The sequence below is a fragment of the Sarcophilus harrisii genome, chromosome 2 (assembly GCF_902635505.1).
Source record: "Sarcophilus harrisii chromosome 2, mSarHar1.11, whole genome shotgun sequence".
Taxonomy (NCBI): Eukaryota; Metazoa; Chordata; class Mammalia; order Dasyuromorphia; family Dasyuridae; genus Sarcophilus; species Sarcophilus harrisii.
Genome location: NC_045427.1, coordinates 307,727,747 through 307,750,016, shown reverse-complemented (window position 1 = coordinate 307,750,016; position 22,270 = coordinate 307,727,747). Strand labels below are relative to the sequence as shown.

General features: G+C 34.7%; 1 protein-coding gene across 1 annotated transcript in view; it reads left to right on the top strand.

Moving 5' to 3' along the window:
* Positions 1-9,768, top strand: part of RBM25 (RNA binding motif protein 25) — a 47,857-nt gene extending 38,089 nt beyond the window's left edge. The window contains exons 15-20 of the mRNA XM_031949297.1: positions 1,090-1,240; positions 2,136-2,460; positions 3,004-3,278; positions 4,172-4,270; positions 6,634-6,681; positions 8,022-9,768. Coding sequence (XP_031805157.1) covers positions 1,090-1,240; positions 2,136-2,460; positions 3,004-3,278; positions 4,172-4,270; positions 6,634-6,681; positions 8,022-8,114 — 991 coding nt within the window. The 3' untranslated portion in view covers positions 8,115-9,768. The remainder of the gene's footprint in view (positions 1-1,089; positions 1,241-2,135; positions 2,461-3,003; positions 3,279-4,171; positions 4,271-6,633; positions 6,682-8,021) is intronic.
* The last annotated feature ends 12,502 nt before the right edge of the window (positions 9,769-22,270 follow it).

The window sequence follows — 22,270 nt, the reverse complement described above, 5'->3', positions numbered from 1 at the left end:
TACATTTCTTGAATAAGCTTATAGTTTCATCTATTTAGAAATTAATAAAAATGAGCTTTGTTTCCCCAGGGAAATCTAGGGATGTATACAGACACCTCTGTCGCCAAAGTTTTGAAAAATTTGAGCATAGAAACCATGTGAAAAACTGTTGCCTACCTATGGCGCCTGAAGCAGAATCTTATCCCTATCCATAAAACCAGGGGACTTCCTTCTGTAGCATTGACAGTCATCTTTCCAACCTGTAATTCAGAGTTTTTGACAGATTTCTTAACACGTTTTATTGATGCCTTTTGGTTTTTTATATTACTTGCTGACACTTCAACTAGGAGCATCTCTGATACCGTGTAGAACATTATGTATCTGTGGTCTCCCTGCTTGAAAGGAGGAAGGTGGCAGTCTTCTAACATCCTTAACCTGATTTCTGTTAATCGTAACAAAATGGAACAGTACAAGATTGTATTCCATAATGATATGATGCATTTAAGTTTGATATGCATCATGTTAATTGATGCAGGTAATATTATATGAAAACAAAGGCAGGGATGATATTACAAGATTTGAGTAATTACTTGATTATATACTGTTCCCATTTTTTGTCCTGCATAGCCTAAGGAAAAAATCTTCATCAAATAACGTTTTAAGAATTTTGCTAATAATAAGGTAGCAGGTTTATGGTCGAGACTATTCAAAACTGCTGGTAATTTTCATAGTATTGGTATCGTGCTTTAGAATCAATGAGAGGTAGAATTATGTTATATTCCTAGTCAGTTTGCCAAGAAATGGCCTTTCTCTCATTGATGATTGAAAACCATACTAGATGTTGCTGTCTTCTAACAATTATATGGGCTTATTTTTTTTCTTAATGTAGCTTATCTTTAAGAAGAAATCCTATTCTTGGTGGTACTTTGTTGATGAATATTAATGTATGTTGTGATTCTTTTAGATGTTTTAGGAAATATCAAAGAACTTTTAATCTGTGGCCCTTATTCTCAGGAATATAACTTTTGTTTTTATTTGGAAAATAGGGTTATTTGCTTATTAGCTTTGGAAGAAAAACAACTAAAGCATTGAGACTCTTCTCTTTTATAGGGGTAGTGCACTTCAAAAAAGATTGCGTGACAGGGAGAAAGAAATGGAAGCAGATGAACGAGATAGGAAGAGAGAAAAGGAAGAATTGGAAGAAATAAGACAACGTCTTCTGGCAGAAGGACATCCAGATCCAGATGCAGAGCTTCAAAGAGTAAGAAATAAACTGCAATATTTGAGAAAAGAAATATTTTAAGTGTTCCTTCACTAAGTGAAATCAACCAAGAAAGAATTCAGTTCCTGTTTAACAGCAATGGTGCATGTTGCATTCTTTGCAGTAATTAAAAAAAAAAAAACTATGTAGCACTTTAAGACTTTATAAAATACTTCCCTCTGTGGTAATTAAACTATTACACAGCTCATTTTACAGATGAGGAAATTGAGATTACTGTGTCTTTCATGTCTTAAGTATTTGTTTCTAAAAACTAAGTTAAAAGAAGTTTCTAAAAATTGTCTTTGTAAAATTCACAATGTGATCCACAAAAATCATACTTTTGAAGTGATTTTGCAGAGAAATTTTGAAAACTTCTGTTATTCTTGCAATATCTTTATTTGTCATACTTTTACTGTTTCCTATAAATCATATTATACATATATGATTTATTTTTATCTGTCATATCTGTTGTATTCATTATAGGTAGTTACTCTGTTAACTTTATTCTTGGTAAGCAAGGACTGAGCATGAATAAATCAGTTGAGATATCCTATTATAATGGGTGGATCACTGAATGTAATACTTTTGGTCATTAATTTTCTTTATTTTTTAAAATTTTTACGCCTTAATTTTCTAAATGAAAGTTTGAAAACAGTTGCTTTGTTCTCCTTTCAAAGACAACACACTAAAAACTTTGTTTTGTAACATTTCGTGTAATGCTTGGCATAGTTCTTTGTGCAGCAGAGAAGGTATTCTCACATTATCTAATATAGAAATTATTACTTTTAAAAAATTCTTGCCTTAAATGTTCCATTGTTTGGGGGAGGAAAGAGAATTTGAATTCCAAACTGTTGCAATTCATTCTCATCAATCTATTTTTTACTTGGTTATATAGATGGAACAAGAAGCTGAAAGGCGTAGGCAACCACAAATAAAACAGGAGCCAGAGTCTGAGGAAGAAGAAGAAGAAAAGCAAGAGAAAGAAGAAAAACGGGAAGAGCCCATGGAAGAAGAAGAGGAACCAGAGCAAAAACCTTGTCTTAAACCCACCTTGAGACCCATCAGCTCAGCCCCATCAGTTTCATCTGCTAGTGGCAATGCAACCCCCAATACTCCTGGGGATGAATCTCCCTGTGGTATTATCATCCCCCATGAAAACTCACCTGATCAACAGCAACCTGAGGAACATAGGCCAAAAATAGGATTAAGTCTTAAGCTGGGTATGTTGATATTCTTTTTGATCTCTTAGGATAAAGGATCCAAGAACTTAAGAGTTATCACTGCCACTTCTAAATTTTATCCTAGGCTTATAGAAGTAATTAGTGATTTTTAATTGATTTTTAATCAATTTTTGTGTACATGGGTAAAATGCTTTTCTAATTCACTATTTTCATAATTTTACTTAGGCATCTATATCAAATTCTGAGAAATGAAAAGGGTAATTATCTGGGACTTGTGAATCGCAAATTTTTTCTCAAGAGCAGGACTTCTTAATCTGAGATTTTTGAATATGATGCTTTAAATATTTTGATATAATTGATTTCCTTTGTATTCATGTGTATTTTTTTAATTTGAAAACTGAGAAAGTGTGCATAAACCTCTCCTGATAGCCAGTCCATCTCATAGCTCTGCTGTATTTGGATCTTTCTGTGGGAATTGTGCAGGCTGTTATAATATGCATTATTATTGAGGGAGAGAGAGAGTGGTTTTATAAGGAAGCATTTTTTTCCCGGGAGTTTTACTAAATCATCCTTTTTCTTTAGGTGCTTCTAATAGTCCTGGCCAACCTAATGCTGTAAAGAGAAAGAAGCTCCCTGTGGATAGTGTCTTCAACAAATTTGAGGATGAAGACAGTGATGATGTGCCCCGGAAAAGGAAACTGGTTCCTTTAGATTATGGTGAAGATGATAAAAGTTCCACCAAAGGCACTGTTAACACAGAAGAAAAGCGCAAACATATCAAAAGTCTCATTGAGAAAATTCCGACAGCTAAACCTGAGCTTTTTGCATATCCCCTTGATTGGTCAATTGTAGATTCTGTGAGTTGCAGTTTTATGTTGTTTATATCTGGCATTAATCAGTTAAGGTCTTTGGTTTTGATTAGTGGAATTTGTAGAGAAGTTCATATAGTTCCCATATTAAGTATATGTTTGTGACAAGGTGGTCAGGTAAAATCTAGTAGTTAAGCTTTTCAGTAGTTTTTCCACACCCTGTGAAGGGGAAGTGTATATATTTACATAACCATATCTGTTCTTACTGGGAAGAAAATTAGATAAGAATTTCAGAGATGTAATGTAATGGAAAATTGTGTAGTAAGTGCTTATTCTATGCCAAAAATTGGGACACATGGAAAAGTGTTTCTTTTCTCAAAAAATTCACCTTCTCATTAGTGGACAAAGCATCATTAAGGAAGCTTCAGTTTCATGGCACATGGAAAGACCAAGGAAAGGAGCAAAACCAGAGTATTAGTTCACAACCAATCATTGTTGGGACTGTAATATACACAAAGTGAATAGTGGGTTGGGACTCTGGACTATCTCCAATGAAGGTGCCCCAGGGATAAAGGAAAGCATCTAAGTGTAGTAGGTGTGGACATTGAGGACAGGGAAAGTCAATGCAGTTTGGGACAAGAGAATGGAATAGTTCCCCAGAGTGCATTGCTTCTAATGGGCAGTTATGATGGGCTGAAGCAAGGTACTCAATGAGTAACATTTCACCATTTCACAATACCACTGAGGGAAATGATAGTAAAGTGTATAGTAGTATTTATGATGATTAATTCTTACATAGTTGAATGAAAATCATATAGTTTATGTTGAGATACTATTTTTGTTGTCCCATCTGCTAGTATTTAATCTATCTATTATAAGTGGCATAACAAAGATGAAAATGTTGAAGTGATTCAAATAAACATTATCTCTTTTTAATGCAGACATTAATGGAACGTCGAATTAGACCATGGATTAATAAGAAAATCATAGAATATATAGGTGAAGAAGAAGCCACATTAGTTGATTTTGTTTGTTCTAAGGTTAGTGCTTTATTCTTTCATTCTCATATCAAGATTCCAAGGATCCAAAGTTTGTATTTTGTATGTGATCTTTAAGAATTGCTCTGAGGGGCAACCAGGTGCCACAGTGGAAAGAGTGCCAGCCCTGGTATCAGAAAGTTCTGAGTTCAAATGCAGAGCAGAGACACTTAACGCTTATTAGTTGTGTAACCCTAGGCAAGTCACTTAACTCAAATTATCTCATCCCACAAAAAAAATTTTACTCTAACTGGAAAATTGATCACCTTGAAGTTAACTTAGTGATGTACTTCTCTGAGCTCAGCGAGGCTGCCTTTTCAGCTTCAGTTGTATCTGTCCATGCTTATGCTCTGCTCTTGAGATCTCAGGGTCACCATTGTGTCAAAATAAGGTATTTGATAGCAATATCTGTATGTTTGTTCAATCCTTCTCAGGCCACCAGCCCTCCAATCAGCACACTCAAAAAATGCATTTGCAACTATTTTTGCTATTTTTTTCCCTTGTGGTTTTTCCTTTTTGTATTCTTCTTTCATAACGTGATTAATGTAGAAATATGTTTAGCACAATTCTTCATATATAACTTTTATTAGATTGCTTGCCATCTTGGAGAGGGGAAAAGGAAGGGAGAAAAATATGAAATCTTATAAAAGTTAATGTTGAAAACTTTACTTACGTGTAATTGTGGAAAAAAGATACTATTAAGTGGGGGAAAATTCATGTACTACCAAGACTTAAAGCAAACAGGATGATTGGAGACTAGACTGCCTTGTCTCTTATTTTTGTATGGTGGTGAGGAACAGGAAGCATTGTGTGATTACACCGTAGACCAGGTCTACTTGACATTGCTTGTTGGAATGAAACATGGAAGTATAGTCTCTAATTACAATTGAGAAACATTTTTCACCACAAAAAATGTTTGGGTCTTCTAACACAACATCTGATTATGGGTATATAACTATTCTTTTTTTTGTTTTTAATTAAAGTTTTTCATTTTCAGAACATACTATGTATGGATAAATTTTCAACATTGACTCGTATAAAATCTTGTGTTCCATATTTTCCCCTCCTTCCACCTACCCCCTTCCCTAGCTGGCAAGTAAGCCGATATTTGTTAAAAATGTGTAACTATTCTCTTCAGACAAATGTTACTATTTTTTTCTAAAAAGTTTTTATTTAACAAAAATTCCCCCTGTCCCATCTTAATTTCTATCCTGAGTCCATGTAAATCTTCCTAGGTTTCTTTGAAACTGATGCCTTCATCATTTCTTACGGCACCATAGTAATCCATTCATAAATGATAATTTTTTCAACTTTTATTTGTTTGATGGGCACTCTTGTTAATTTCAAATCCATTGTCCATTGCAAAAACTGCTCAAAATATGTTGTACTCACAGGTCCCTTTTCTCTTTTCTAATTTCTTTGGGATATAGACCTAGTAGTGGTTTCTCTTAAGTTAAACAATCAATAAATGATTTTAAGTATCTGCTACATGCCAGTATTAACCCTGTGCTTAGGGTTAATAAACAGTTTTATTTTGCATCAACAAGATCTGCTTAGTACAATAAAAGCATCATTCTAAAACTGTGAGTAGTGGCATAAGGGGAAGATACTATTATTTTTCCATCTGCCTGTTTAGATCATAAGAGCAAGATGGAGCAAGCCTGGACTTTTATTTTCATCTGTCGGTACTGCAAAATAAAAAATGAAGTTTGTTTTTGTGGTGTGTGTGTGTGTAAATAAATTTTCTGAATTCTGAAATTTCTGAGTAAATAAACTGACTGAAGGAGTCAGTTTCCAAAACACCTAAGAAGACTTATTTGAACAGATTCAGGATAAAGTCAACAGGAAAACAACTGATGGCCTTTATAGTTAAAGAATTACCACCCATTAATTACTTAAGTACCATATCCCCATCTGGAGATTTCTCAGAAACTGGTCTTAATGGCTTAAACATTTTTTATTTTCCTCCAGTTTGTTCAGCTGGAGGTCTTAAGAGCTTAATTTTCTTATGAATAATGTATTTCCTTAAGTATAAATATTTTTAAAATAAGTTTAAATTTATGTTTTTAAAAGTATGCTGTTGTAAGTGGCATTTCAAGGATACTAAGTAAGTGTTCATTACTCATTTCTAGAGACTTCTTAAAATGAAGTATATTCATGTAGGATGTTTTCCTGCATGAATGTTGATTATATTACCATTAAGCCCTGAACTAGAGTCAGATAAGGAGGATAAAATCAAATACCTACAAAGTTAAATTCAGTGGGAAATCATTTAAATTATTTTAGTATTTTTTTAAAACTCATTAATATTATCATCTTTTCCTGTCTTAAAAGTTTTAAGACTAAAGGATTTTTATTTCTTTCAGGTTATGGCTCATAGTTCACCACAAAGTATATTAGATGATGTTGCCATGGTAAGTTGGATTTTCTTATCTATAAATGTTTACTTTTCCCATTTCATTGGTTTCACAAAATTTCCATCTTTGAACACCATGTATATAATGAATTTCACTAATTGTTGACATACATACATCTAAGCTGCTTTAAGATTTGCTGCAAGCATCATTGCATATTACTATATATAGTGAGGAATTTTTTTTTCTTACATGTTAGTTATATTTGATACTAAGGCTGATCAAATTACTGGTCCATTTGGTTCTCTTCAGTTTTAGTCTGCTGTAGTTTAGTCAGTTCTCATTAATTAGTGATATCATTTTTTCTGAGCATGTACTGCTCTTTCTTCAGCTTTCTTTTGACTATTTTACTGCTAAGCAGTATTTCAGGGACAGGGCAAAACAAAGAAAAAATACTAAATTCCATCACATTTGTCTATTCACAGCATCTCTAGAAAAAGTTAAGCTTCACATTTTCTGTTGTATGAATTTTATTCTCAACTTAAATAGTAAAAGTCATTAGGTTGGAAGTATAATTTTATAAAAAAGGAATACCTTTCAACCAGCAGGTAGGAAAAGATAACTATTGTTGGCAAAGATATTTTCTTAAGTCATCAAATGTTCTGTTTCACTCATCTGCCAAATGGAAAATAGCATTTATTTTTTGTGAGTGTTGTGGGAGAGATTAAGAAACTATAAATCAAGAACTTTGAACAAAGGAATCTTTAAGCCAGTTTGGCAATAGTTTCTTCCTCTTTGGATAAGTTTTATAAGCCTTTTTTTGTAACACATACATATTTTTCCTATATATAAATAATTTATAGAGCCATAGCCCCTGTAGACAATTATAATCTGTCAGTGCAAAGAAGGCCCATAGTGCCATAATTCTTAAGTATCTTATTAAAAGTTATTATTGTTAATATCTGTGGGTAGCCCCTATGACATGAGAAAGTTCTCACAAGTCTGCCACCAGAACTTAGGCTCTGACAGGTCCTGCTCTTGGCTGAACTAAGAGTTCAGAAAAAAAAAAGAGGCTTCTTGCCAAGTTGGCCACAGGATAATGAATTTTGAGGACACAACCACTATTAGAGATGATTTATTAACTTATAAATAGATTTCAGTTTGTCTCTATTGAAAGAGTACTCAAAGGAATGAGAGTATAGTTAAAAGTAGTAAAGTATTAAAGTACTGTAGATGATTTATTCTGATGTTAAAGTACTTCTTAGGCAGTTTTCCTTTTTAAGTTATTGCCTGAAAATAAAATATTTCAGTGCATACTCCTTCAAACTTGTGATGGCTATCACTACTGAAGATTGTGATTATTTGTTTTAATCAAATGTTGTGTTTTTTCTCTCCTGTAGGTACTAGATGAAGAAGCAGAAGTTTTTATAGTCAAAATGTGGAGATTATTGATATATGAAACGGAAGCCAAGAAAATTGGTCTTGTGAAGTAAAACTGTTTTTACATTTAGGTTCCATTTCAAATTTTTTCCCCCTTTTCCGCCATTCAAAGGACTTTGAATTTTATCTGTCCTCAAAGACACTTGTGAGATCTGTAATTTTTTTTAATGTAGAAAATGTGAAAAAAAAAAAAATTTGGTCCTCTGCTCTGTTAAGACCCCTTTGTTCTCCCTCGGTTATAGAGTTATCTGAATCCTACATTGGTTCTCTTTATAACTCACCAGGTACAATTACTGGTATGTTTTATAAGCTGCAGCTACTGTACAACGCCTCTCTGATAATCTTGTTCTGCTAATTTGTTCCTTGTAAATATTAAAGTGACTCCCTGGTTCTTTTGCAAAATTGCACTTAATGTTGAATTGTACCTGTTAGAAAACCAAGATAATCATTTTTTATTGCAAGAGTATCAGCCATCTTTTATACCTCCTCCCCATTCCCTTTTTAATTTAAAAACTGATCAAAAATGGCAAGTCCTGTTTAAGGTATAGAATTTAGAATGTAAGAATGTGTCAGGTGGGCAGCCCACTTTTCTCTAAACTATGTATGTGTGGGTGTGAGTGAATGTTTGATTGTCTTCTCCCTCCTCCCCTCCCCCCCATTTGTCTTAGGGGCAGCTGCCTTAAACATTTCGTGATTCAGGATCCTAAAGGGAAAGTAGTGATATTGTGCCAACCTAAATGTCTTGGACAATTGAATTGTCAGTGTCCCAGTGCATGGGATTTTATTATGGTGCAGCATTCTGTTGAACAGGATGGGGTTCCCTTGTTTATCTGGCTCCTTCAGCTTTTCTCTTAAGGGAAAATGAGTCATGCAGAGCTTTTTACATTTCTTTAGGCTGATCATTAATTTCTAGAACACATTATTTTTTACATTCATTGGCTTTAACTATTATAGTTCCATTTAGTATCTCCTTGTAATGACCTCTTTTTTTTTGATTTTTAAAAAATTGTTCTTTTAAAGAAAAAAATTATTTTAAGAAATTTTTTTCTTTAAAAAAACAAAAGTTAAAGCCAATTTCAGTGGCTTTTTGGGAGAAGTAGTACAATAGATTTGGGCATAACAGTTCAGAAAACAACATTTTGGCATCCATTTAATACCATTTTTTGACCACTCTTGATTTTTCTTTTTTGGCCACTCTTGATTCTCTCCACTCCCCACTCCCCCTTTTTTAAATTGTAAGGAGACTATGGCTTACCTTTTTTTTTTTTTTTTTTTTAATACATAAATGGAGATTTAGTTTTACCTCTTCTACATATCCAGGTTAAAAATATGATAATGTGCATAAAAACATACCATGGGCTGTCTTTACTGTAGGACATAACTTAACCAGGGAGTGAAACAGGTTGACCTGTTTAGAAGAGTATAACTGTGACCCTGTTACTAGATTTCTTTCATCTTGAGGGGACATTTGAAAACACTGTTCTTAACAAATGGGAACGTGAAAAGGTTCCACCATGTAAATATTTCAAATATTAAAAATGTATATATTTGATCTGGGGACTCAGATTCTTTTAGAGTCTTGTTAAATAAATGGCATCATGTTATAATTGTGTGGTGCAGACTAGAAAACTTAATTTGAAAATATGGGATGAGTTTTTGTGGGGTTTTCATGAACATTTTATGGGTACTTAGTAAAGATAGAAGCAATACCTTGTTTTGATTGGACCTTCTTTACATGTGTGGAAATGCCTTTATTGTCATAATGATTTAAATTCTGGTTTCTTAAAGAGTGAAAACTTAAGGAAGATAGCCAATATTAATTATTAATTTCAAAATAGGATTTCTAGAAAGGGCCTCTTTTCCTCTCTATTCTTCAACCTTTGTCTCATTTCAGTGATAGAAATTGTTTGGATAATAATTATAACTATATTCTCTTAATTAACACCTCTTTAGACATTATATTGAAGAATTATTTATAGTTCATTGGTCCAGTATGTCAGTTTCAAAATTTTATCTATTATACTTGAAAGATCTTGTTTTTAATTTACTTAAATTTGATTTTCATTTGTATCATTCTATTCCAGTTATTTATCTTTCCTTTCCATACTTACTATATATAATTGCCCTTCTAGAAATGTTTGCTTCATATCCTTTGGAATATTGGGGGGGGGGCAGAAGCTGCACACATGAAAAACATGAAAGATCTAAGGTTTTTAAAACTGATAGTACATAACTGAAAAATTTTAGATAGAAACTTAAGAAAATTTTTTCAAAAAATGTCAACATTAAGAGACATATTTAGAAGTGTTTTTTTAATATATTATTTAACATGCTTTTATTTTGTGTGTGTATTTCATGTTCATTAGTGGGGGGTTTTTGTACTTATTAAGAATTTTTTTTCCAATTACATATAAAGATAATTTTCAACATTCTTTTGGGCGTGGGGCACAAGGCATTTGGGGTTATGTAACTTGCCCAGGGTCACATAGCTAGTAAGTGTTAAGTATTTAAAACTGTATTTGAACTCATGTCCTCTTGACTTCAGAGCTACTGCTCTATTCACTGTGCCATCTAGCTGCCCCCACCGCATTCATTTTTCCAAGATTTTGAGTTCCATATTTCTTTGCCTTTCTCCTCAAGACAGCAAACAGTCTGTTATAGTTACATGTACAATTATTTAATATGCTTTTATAACAGGTACTATTTATTATTTTATTTGACACAGCTTCCAGAGAAACATGCAAGCAATTTCCTAGAAATGGATTGGACTTCCTGGATTATTTTCCCAATTAGAACATGCATTCATCACTTTATCGATTTTTATCATAGTTGTATAATTCCACATGAGGGTTCTGTGAAAGTTACACTGCTTTTAGTTAAGCAGCTGCTATGGGAAATATAGTATAACTTTTCTGCATAATTGTAATTTTTGTCACCAATACCCTTTTCTCTCCTCTCAGCATCTAAAAATGATAATTTTAAATATACAATTTCTGAAAAAGCATATTTTGAAAAATTCCCTCGTATTCCTGGTTGAATTCCCAATGATAGAAACTCTCAAACATTCAAAAGTAACAATATTGAAGTGATTGTTACTGTTACTGAATCAAACTTTACTCTGTAATAGTTCCTTAAAGGAGGGTTTAATGCTATATAAGTTAATATCAAATTTGTTTACTTGTTTTTCATCTCTATTTGTTTCATTTAAAGTCTTCATTAATATCTAGATACTAGTAGTAATTGTGTATGATCATAGGACCATAGATCTAAATTTGGAAGATATCTCAGAGATTATCTAGTCTGGCCTCCTCTTCTTTTTACCAGTATGGGAACTCTGAGGTAGAAGATTGTAACTTTCTTGAGTTCATACAGATCATAAATATTAGAAGTGAAATTTAAATCTAAATCTTCTGACCTCTGAGCTAATGGAGCTTCTGCTATACTTTGCTACTGGCTAGAGGTTTAACTTTAGCTCAATTCAGTTCCCCAAATGGTTTATTTAGTGCCTTTTATTTTCCAGACAATGTTAGCATCTGAGGATAAAAAGACAAAAGTAAATGGAGCCTGTGCCAAATAAAAGATGGAATATAGAGGCTGAGGAATAGTTGCCAGGCTAGTGTGGCCACAAATTTTTTTCCTGCTTTGTGTACTCTGCATTACTTTATACAAGTCTTCTTATGTTTCTCTTGAGTTCTTCATATTTGCCATTCCGTGTGGTATAATGATGTTATTTTACATATACACCATTACTCCCTAGTCGTGCATTTAAGAATCCAATTTTTGCTATTAGAAATAATACTACTTTAAATATTTTCATGTAAGTAGATCATTTTTTTCCTTATATTGTTTCCATGTATGTTCATATAAACCCATTAGTAGGATTGATGAGCCAGAGTTTTGAGAGGTTTGCTAATTTTGCCAAACAAAATTTTACATTTTGATATTATAAATTAAGATGTGGATCAAATTCATTTAAAAATTAATGATTTTTATGAGCCCCTTTCAGGAATTAAGATGCCTGTTGAAATGATAGTGGAAGATTTTAAAAGCCTAATTGAGATGCTATTTTTTAAAAATTATTTTAAAGAAAAGGTTAGTGGTTAACAAATCAAAACTGTTGCTTTAGATTTAAGCTATTAATATTTTAGTTCAGATAGTTTAAAAGCTGTCTACCATTTTCAGCTTCCTCAGTAGTCACACACAAATTTTCATTTTCAAGCAGAATCTTTTTTCAGAACAAGGATAGTCAGTCCTTATTATCTTTAGCATTTGGCACTGTCTACATGATAGGTTTAAAACATTTGTTGAATCAAATTTGTTCCTCTTATACACTCAACCTCTTCTCTGCCTCAGTATCCTCAACCATAAAGTGAGGGTAATAGCACCTACCTCACAGGGCTGTGAAGATCAAATAAAAAAATACTTATAAAGTGCTTAGTATAATGCTTGGCACATGATAGGCAAGTAATAAATGCTTGTTCTCTCTTGCCCTATCCCAAATTTATATCTTCAACTTTCATTGATAAATGATAGCTGGAAGCTAATTATATGTGGTGATTGGCTGATGCCATTTCCTCTAGTACATACCACCGAAATTTAGAGTCAAGATTAAGTGCTGCTTTCAAATAGAAACCAATATGTGGCAACAGCTGTGGAAACTTTCAGAAGGTAATACATCCTAAGAGAAAGATTGTGAATGTGTTGGCTTTTATGCTGCTGTTTTAGATCTTTAGTTTCTTTAAAAAGCTCCATCATTTGTTACTTAAAATGTTACTGAAAGAAGATTAAACTTTAATCTAATTTCAGCATTCTCATTGAATATAGCCTTTGCTAATTTTTTTCCCCAGCAAGCTAACTTTCTCCACTGGTTGGGGATCCAAAGATGTATCCTTGCTCTTAGGAATTGTAATTCCTATGTCTTTCATAGGACAATATGTAATTCCTATGTAATTCATTCTATGTCTTGTAATTAACATAAGTATCAAGAATTAGCTGTATGACCTTTAGAAAGTCACTTCATTTCTCCTATCTGACAAACTTTGGGTTGTCTTAAATGTTTTGGAAAAGTATAAATTTTGGTGTTATTAATGTTTTCCATCAACAAAATATTTTTCTTTCTGCTCTCTTACCTCACCCCCCATGTTTTTTTTTTTTGGGGGGGGATTTCTTAGCAAATATGCATAGTCAAAAGAAATTGCTATTTCTTTAGCATTGTCCAGTGAAGGGGCTGTTTGGTTTTGCATTGTACAGACCAAAATTTTTAGAATGAAGAAATAAAATTGATTAGGTAGGCTAACATGGTTTAAAAGGAATATCTTACTACACTTAACTCCCCTTGCTTTGATTTAATTGCTTGCCAAGTATTTTTTTTTTTTGAATGAATGATAAAATATAGGAAGAAGCATTGAATTGTGAGTCTTAAGTTTGTCTCAGCTCTGCCACTCACAAAACCATTTATAAAATGAGATAGTTGGACTAGATTTATATAGACCTTCCACAAAGTTAACATTCTATAATGAATTTCTCTGCTATCATGCCAGATAGCATGATTTTTAAGCATGCTTAAGATTTTAGCATGAGTCAGTTCCTCAGAACCTGACCCACCATCATGCAAACTGTCTGATTGAGTTATTAGACCTGCAAGATAGTGGATCAAACTCCACCTTCATAAAGTCACCTTTGGGGATTGCATCCTTTGTTCCCAAGTGAGCCCCAGTGAAATTCAGCCAGGAAAAGCTTGACACACTAATTCCTTACCATCTTAAAGACAATAGCACTGACCAAGATTTGATTATTGTAATAATCTTTCCATAACTAGACATAATAATTTAGCAGGAAAACTGAAGGCAACCCCATGGTCAAAGTGGTTCTAATCAGCAAAAAGTCTTATACACTATCATAGTGACTCTTAGTAAATCATTTGTATCCCTCAGTCTTATATTCTAGTAATTGACTTTGTATAGCACTTTATAATGATATTTGATCCTTAAGAATGTACAAAAGTTAATTATGGATCTTTGTAACTAAAGATATTAAGAAGTTACAATAATAGAGTAGAAAACTAGATTAGCATTGAAAACACCTGAATATTCATTCTGTACTGTCTATCACTGCTATGTAGTGATTTGGAGTGGTTTAAGTATCCTTTATGAGGATAGTAGTATTTATCTATCTCAAATATGTACATACTTAACTAAGAGAAATGGAAATTTATAACTGTTAATTTTCACTTGAAAATAAACCACATTTTTTTCTGAATCTAGGATTGTTTTGAGAAAGGCTAATGTCATTTTAAAAAACATCAATTATGACAAATAATAAAAATACTAGTGAGGAGAGTAGCATTTCTTTTTTGTTTATCTTTTCACATCTCAAACCCTATGAGGTCAGGACCTTGAGGCTGGGAAACTTTAATAGTAGGTGTGTGATCTTATTGGTATATGGATTATCTGTGAGAAAATTTCTTTTACAAATGCAAGTGTTACCAGTTATGCATTTATGCATTGTGTATTACTCTTTTCTACATTCTTATGATCATCAAGACTATTCAGCTTTGGCCTTTATCAGGAATGTTTGGAGATCTTCTATTTCATTAAAGGTCCATTCCCCCTCCTTTCCCTGCACTTATGCATCTCTATTCCCACCGCTCTCCAGCTATTCTGCCTTTCCTAAGAGAATAATACTGAGTGTTGCTGGGTAAGTTATTGACTGTAAGACTATATCCTTTGTCTTTTGTAATTTCATATTCCAAGTTCCCTGCTCTTTTATAATGGTGACGTAAATAATTTATGATCCTGATTGCTACTCTTTGGTATTGAATTCTGCCTTTCTGGCTGCTTGTATTTTTTCTATGATGTAGAAGCCTCTGGATTTTGGTTCTGATGTTCTGGGAATTTTCACTTCATAAAAGATCATTAGATTCAGTCTCTATGTCAGCCAAGAAATTCTTCTGGTTCAGAACAACAGAACTTTTTGCTTATTTCTCTGCAGTCTGGAACAGATTTCACTTCATTCCTGACCTGAGCTAAAGTATTGCTGCTTGCTTCTGAACTTCTTTCATACACTATATTCCTATCTAGGAATGACACCATGTGGGTCCTTCTCAGTTTGTCTTGCACTAAGAACTGGATATGAATGACAAAATTTCAAGTTGGCATCTGTCCCCTCCCCAGTATGGGCACTATATGATGCTCCATATAGATCCTTTTGCCCAGGTGCACAGCCTCTCCATATGCACCATTGTTCCACAGAATTAGTGTTCCTGCCTTAACCCAGGTCCCAATGTCAGCAGATTTGTCTCCCTATGCTGACCTGGATTGAGAAAAGAAATCATTGTGACTTTCTGGATTTCCCTATCAGGATTCAGTGCATTTTTTAGGTTGAAAAAATTTTGTGGATAGGTGCTTGGCTACATTGCTTGCTATTCCAACATTTTAATAGCATTTTGATGTTATGTATGTTGATATGAAGAAATTCAGGAATCAGAGGGGGAAAATAGTTTCAGTGAAGGTCAAAGAAGACATTTATTTATTTATCTATCTATCTGTCTATCTATTTATTTGGCTTTTTTGACAGAGCCCATGCCTGGAGAATTTTTTTTACAACATTATCCCTTGCACTCACTAAAGAAGACACTTTTCACTGGAGGATGTTAATAGAGCTAGACAAAGAAAATAAATGAGTTTGGGGAATATCACAAACCTAGCATAGAGATATGCTTTAATAATGATGAACTTAAATTATTTAGACATCCGTTGAAGTTATCGGTTGTTAGACATCTGAGAAGTTACCAAAAATAATTTCTTGATTTGCTTTAGTGATAATTTCATCCTTTAAAAGATCATAGAACCAAAAAGGAGAACTCATTCTGAATATGATTCTCTTTAAATAGGAGTTGATTGCTGGAATGGATAGATGGGAAGCTTCAAGAAATGTGGCTATTCCAACCAGGATGTGGAAATGTGGGTACTGTCTAACTCAAATTTTGGAAAAGCAGGTTTTAAAGGATAGATAGTAGTGATTAGTTGGATCTCATGAATAAAACTGCTTCAAGGGAAGTCAACCCTTGAAAGAAGAGATGCTCAAAAGTAAAATTCTGAAGATTCTATGGGAAACTGTTCCAAAGTGGGGGGAGAGGGAGAGAGGAATTTGAATAAATAAATGAGAATACACAGGGAGTTCCTACCTACTAGCTTAGATTCACTCATTTTATTTAGATGTACAGAAGATGGGAGGCCATGTAACAAATGAAGATGAGTAAGTGACATAAGGAATGTGAAAGCTCAGAATAAGCTGGGTGATCCAAGTATACCAAGAAAGTCTAGCTACATTGTGAGGGGAATCAAGAAGGATAGGATTTTGCTTTGGGATAGATGGGATCATTACTGAGAGGGTAGAGCTGCTTGATTCTTTTGATGCTTCACTGACAAGGGCCTTGACAAGTAAAAAGGCAAAGTAAGAGAAATGAGCAACAAGGAGTTGAAGCCCTTCACCTAGAATTGTTAAAGGAGCATTTAGCAGTCCTAGAATGAATATGAACACCTGGCCCAGATGAAACACAGCTTGGAACGGCAGATATGATCACTGAGTGAGTCATCCATCAGTCATTTGAAAGATCATGGGTGGGACACCTAGTCACTAGAACCATAAACTGACTTCAAATGGAAACTGGGGAACACCCTAAAGTAGATCATTTAAGAGATAAGTGGTGAATATATATATCAGAAGAGGTGATTACAAAGAGCCACCATGGTTTCATCATCGGATCATACCAAATCTTTTTTTAAATGGGTTTATCAAGTATATGAGAATGCCTTGGAAATAGTTTACCAAAATTTTAGCAAAACTCTTGGGAAAGTGCCATGTTATTCTTATGGAGATAGAGAGCTATAGAACAGGAAATGATAATAGGTAGATTCAGAACTGGTTGGATTACTAATTAAGAGTAATGAATGTTTGGCAAAGTGACAGGTGGACTACCTCAGGAATCTGAACTTGACCCTGATTTGTTTGACATTTGAATAATGACTGATAGATAGACTTTTCAATTTAATAGATTACACAAAACTGGGAGGGATACAGGACTCAAAAGGACTTTGACAAAATTTAGGATTTTTTTTTTGGGGGGGGGTCTCTACTGAACAAAATACTAAATTTTAGCTAGATATTAGTGAAAACAAAAACATGTTTCTTTTCTTGAAGTTTACAGATTCCCAGAAATCTACATAATTTAAGACCCTCTGGATTAAAGCGTTGGGCTATATCTAATAAATGATTCAACAGAGATGTAAGGACTCACACTTAGAAAAAAATTCAACTTTACAAGTGTAATGTGTAGTCATGGCCAGATTGCACTTGTTATTAAGATTTTAAAGTACTAGTGAAATGCAAGCTACAATTCGAAAATTCCTAATGCAATTGTAGGCTGCATTAGAAAGGGCATAGCTTCCAGTAGTCTGTCCTGATCAAACTTAATCTAGCATATTGTGTTTGTGTCTTGGTGCCATATTTAAGGATATAGAAAAGGGAGATATGAACTCTGATTATTTGGAGGGATGTCACATGGAAAAGGAATTAGACTTCTGGTAGGCTCTAGAGGGCAGGATCAGTAGCAGTGTGTGTATGTTGCAAAACAAATTGAGTTAATGTCTGGAAAAATTTCCTAGCAAGAATAAATGTCCTAAAATGAAATGGGATTCTTCAAAGTAGTGGGTAATCCTTCAACAGAAATGTTTAAGCAAAACTTATGTTGTAGGATTCTTCAAATATGAGTTGGACTATGGCCTCTGAGGGTCCTTTCAACAAATTCCGTGTGGATACTTATTAGTTATGTGACCCTGGGCATGTCACTTAATCTCGATTGCTTCACCAAAAGTAAATAACATAAAATCAAATCTATGTGGCAATAATTAAAATAGCATTAAAAATAGTGGTACCGTGGAAATTTTCAAACAGAGCCTAAAAGATGACTTGTTGGGTAGTTATAGTGGAGATGCTTTTTGTTAGTTTGGACTAAATGATCACTGATCAACACTGTAAGTACATCTATGAACATTTATTAAGCATCTACTATGTGCCTTGCACTGTGCTAAACCCTGGGAATACAAAGATAAGTTTCTTTAGGAGACGACAGTCTAATGGGGAAGACCACATGCAAACAACTAAGTACAAACAAGGTACATAAAGGTTAATAAGAGTAAAATGGCTCTAGAAATAAGGGGAAATACGAAAAGCCTCCAGTAGAAAGTGGGATTTTAGTTGGGTCTGTAAGGAGTTAGCAAAACCAGTAAACAGCAATAAAAAGGGAGAATAATTCAAGTACACTGGATTAATAATAGTGAAAACATTGGAGCAAGCAGATTGATTATTTTATGTTGGGAATAGGAAGGAAGTAAACATCTGGATTACAGAGTTCATGGAGGGGCATAAATAAACGAAACACCAAGCAGGATTGTACAATTGATCCTGGTGATAGAAGAAACACTGAAGTTTACTGAGTTAAGGGAGTGATCTAGTCACACCTGTGCTTTAGAAAAAAAAAAAAATCACTTCACAGCTGGGTAGGAGTGGAGAAACTTGTGGGAGGCAGACCAACCAATGGATTATTTGAGTAGTTCAGGTATAAGATAATGGGGACCTGCACTAAGATAGTATCAGAGGAGGGGGGCAGCTAGGTAGCACAGTAATGGGGCACTGGCCCTAGAGCCAGAAGGACCTGAGTTCAAGTCTAAACTCAGATACTTAACTCCAGTGACCCTGGAGAAAAGTTAATATACTTGATGGCTTCCTCCTCTTGCCCCTCTTCCTAGCACAATCAGAGATTATTCAAGGGATATTACAAAAGTAAAATTAACAGGCCTTAGTAAGAGATTGGATATGGAGAGAGAGGGAAAGGAGTTAGGAATGACACTGGGTTGGAAACTTTTGTGTCTGGGAGGATAGTGGAATTTTTTTTAAGCTTTCTATTTTCAAAACATACAGAGAGTTTTCAAAATTCACTCTTGTAAAACCTTATGTTCCAATTTTTTTTCCTGCCTTCCTTTCCCCATCCTTTTCTCTAGATCGTTAAGTAATTCAATATATGTTAAATATGTGCTATTCTTCTATACCTATTTCCACAATTATCATGCTACACAAGAAAAATCAAATCAAAAAGAAAAAAATGAGAAAAGAAAAAAATAAACAAAAAAAAGGTGAAAATATTATTTGTGATCCAACTCAGTCCTCACAGCCCTCTCTCTGGGTGCAGATGACTCTCTTCATCACATAACCACTGGAACTGGCCTGACTCATCTGAAAAGAGCCACGTCCATCAGAATTGATCATCGTATAAGCTTCTTGTTGCCATGTGTAATGATCTCCTGGTTCTGCTCATTTCACTTAGCATAAGTTCATGAAAGTTTCTCCAGGTCTTTGTGAAATCATCCTGATGATTGTTTCTTATGGAATGATATTCCATAACATTCATATACCATAACTTATTCAGCCATTCTTCAACTGATGGGCATTCAGATAGTGATACTCTTGATAGTAAAGAGAAATTTCAAAGTAGGGCAGGGTTTTGGGGAAAAGACAGTTTAGTTATGAATATTCTGAGTGTGATGTCTGTGGAACATAACAGTTTGAGATTACTATTAAGTCAGCTGGATATGAGAGTCTGGAGGTTAGTGGAGAATTTAGGTCTGGATTAAGATTTATTACCAGCAGAGATGGAAACTGAATCTATGGGATCGTGATGAAGCCTGAAGTGAAACAGTATAAGGGAAGAAAAAAGGAAACAGGATAAAGAGCTGTAAGATTCTAAGGGCATAATCTGGAAGAAGACTTAGCAAAGGGAGACTGAGGAATGGTCAATTGTAGGGAGAGAACCAGAAGAAAGTCCCAAGGATCAAATTTTGTTATTCTAATGATAATTAGAATATGACACAGAAATGTCATAATTTGTTCAGCCCTTTCCTAACTGCATACATGGACACTTTCTCTTAGATCATTTGGAACATTAGAATAGTGAAAACATTACTGGGTGAAAGAGTGTGCAGTTTAGTTCCATAAATTTTTTCCAGAGTAGTTGACTTGCTTCACAACTCCAGTAGCAGTGCATTAGTGTGTATGTGTTCTCTTTTTCCTTTAAACCCCTGAAACAAGTGGATTCTTTTCTGGGGGGAAGGGTCATTTATTAATCGTAAAAGTTTGAGGAAGAACCATAAAGTTTCCATTTCCACTTGATGTTAAGTGACATTCTGTCTCCTGACTTTTTTCCGATACATTTCTGCTTCTTAGAGGATCTTGACTTTATTCAAAGCTTATTGTGTCATCTCCCTAGCAGAAAACTTTCCTGATTAACAGTGCCACTCCTGTCTCAATGTTTATACAGTTTAAGTTTATACATTATAACCTAGTTATGGCAGTTAACTTTTTGTGTTGTTTTTATTGCCTTGTACCTAGGACTATAATATGTATAAAATATATAATAATAATATTTCTGGATTGGGCTGTTTGAAAAAAAGGGATGAGGAGATAGGGCTTAAAAGAGGTTCAGTAATTTGCCTTGTCTGAGTCTGGCCTCTCCTACTTCACAAACCTAGGGCTCTTTCCACTGCCACAAGGGCAGAAATAGGTCCTGTTGACTGGAGAAAATGCATCAATTCAACAGACTTCAATTATTTGCAAGGTGTTCTAGTTCTTTGAGTTTCTGGACAGTTTCCACTTTCAACTTTTTATCCATATCACTTAGTAGAGTATTGCACACAGTTAAATTGGTCAAACTACTGTCCTTATGGTTCAGGAATATTTTAGCACTGTGTGAGGCTGAGTCTCTATTTTTGTCAAACTACTTTAACATACAAATTATTTTGCTGGTACTTTGCTTCAGAACAACTTAGGCTTGATGAAACAATATTTTGTCCTTCAGTTGTGATTTATTCTTCAATTGTCTGACTTATGACTCCATTTGGGGTTTTCTTGGCAGATACTGGAATGCTTTGACATTTTCTTCTCCACCTGATTTTACAGTTGAAGAAACTGAGGGAAAAGGGGTTTAGTGACTTGCCTAGGATCACACACATAGCTAGTGTCTGAAGTCTTTTTTGAAATCTGGCAAGATGAATTTTCCTGGCCCCAAGCTCAGCACTCTTGTGCCATCTAGTTGTCTGTGAAAGGCTTAGTGTTATAGTTCCTGGCTTAGGATGGGAGACGTGTATAAAAAGGTGCTACCCTGGCCTTTAAAAGTGTGTATTCTTATAGATTGAAATAAGCAGAAAGCACAGAACAATTTATATAAGGACAAAGAATTTTGAAAGACTTAGATCTGATCAATGAAATGACTATAACATTGCATTGAAATTTATGATGGGAGATGAAGCATATTACCTGCTTTCTAGTAGAGAATTGACTCAAAAGTAAAAAAAAAAAAAAAAAAAAAAAGCTTTTGGTGGAAAAAAGTGTGTATTCAGTCCCACACGAAATTATTAAACATCAGCGGAAAAGAAAAGTTTCTAACATATTAATAACTGCCTGTACAATTTAAAGCAGATTATTTCCTAGACAGAAACAAACCTTAGAGCTGAATGATGCATATGGGGGGCTAAATGACTTATCCATGGTCACGCTGACAAAGCTGTAATTCGAATTCAGGCTCTCTGACTCTAAAAAAGCATCTCTCATCCATTTTCAAGGTGCCCCTCGGCACGAAAATGTGCGTGGGGAGGTAGTGGAACGGGGCCGCCCGAGTTCCACGTGAGAATTCCAGCCCGGAACCAACCATTCGCCGAACTTCCCCACTGCACGTCCAAAACTAATATGTAAAAAGGAAAAGGTTGGGCTAAATGACCACCAAGGGCCCCTTGCCCCTGTTTAATTACGGGAGTACCCACAGCCTTTGAAAACATCTATAACTAGACTATAATAGACTAGCAACTCCCCAGGCATCCGCCGCACTCTGAACAAAGGGGAGCAAACGATGGGCGCCGCGGGGCGGAAGGCGGCGGCGGCGGCGGCGGCCTTTCTCTGCATCCAGGTCTAGAAGGCCGGAATGAAAAGGTGGCTTAGGGGATGCCCGCCGGCGGTTTCAGGGCAGGCGTGGCGGGAGGGAGGGAGAATGCGGGACCCAGAATGGCGTCAGGGTAACCCTCAAACACAACGGCCACCCGCCACGTTCCCGCAGGCACTGCGGCCGTGCCGGAAATTACGATAGATAAAGCGGCCGGGAGGC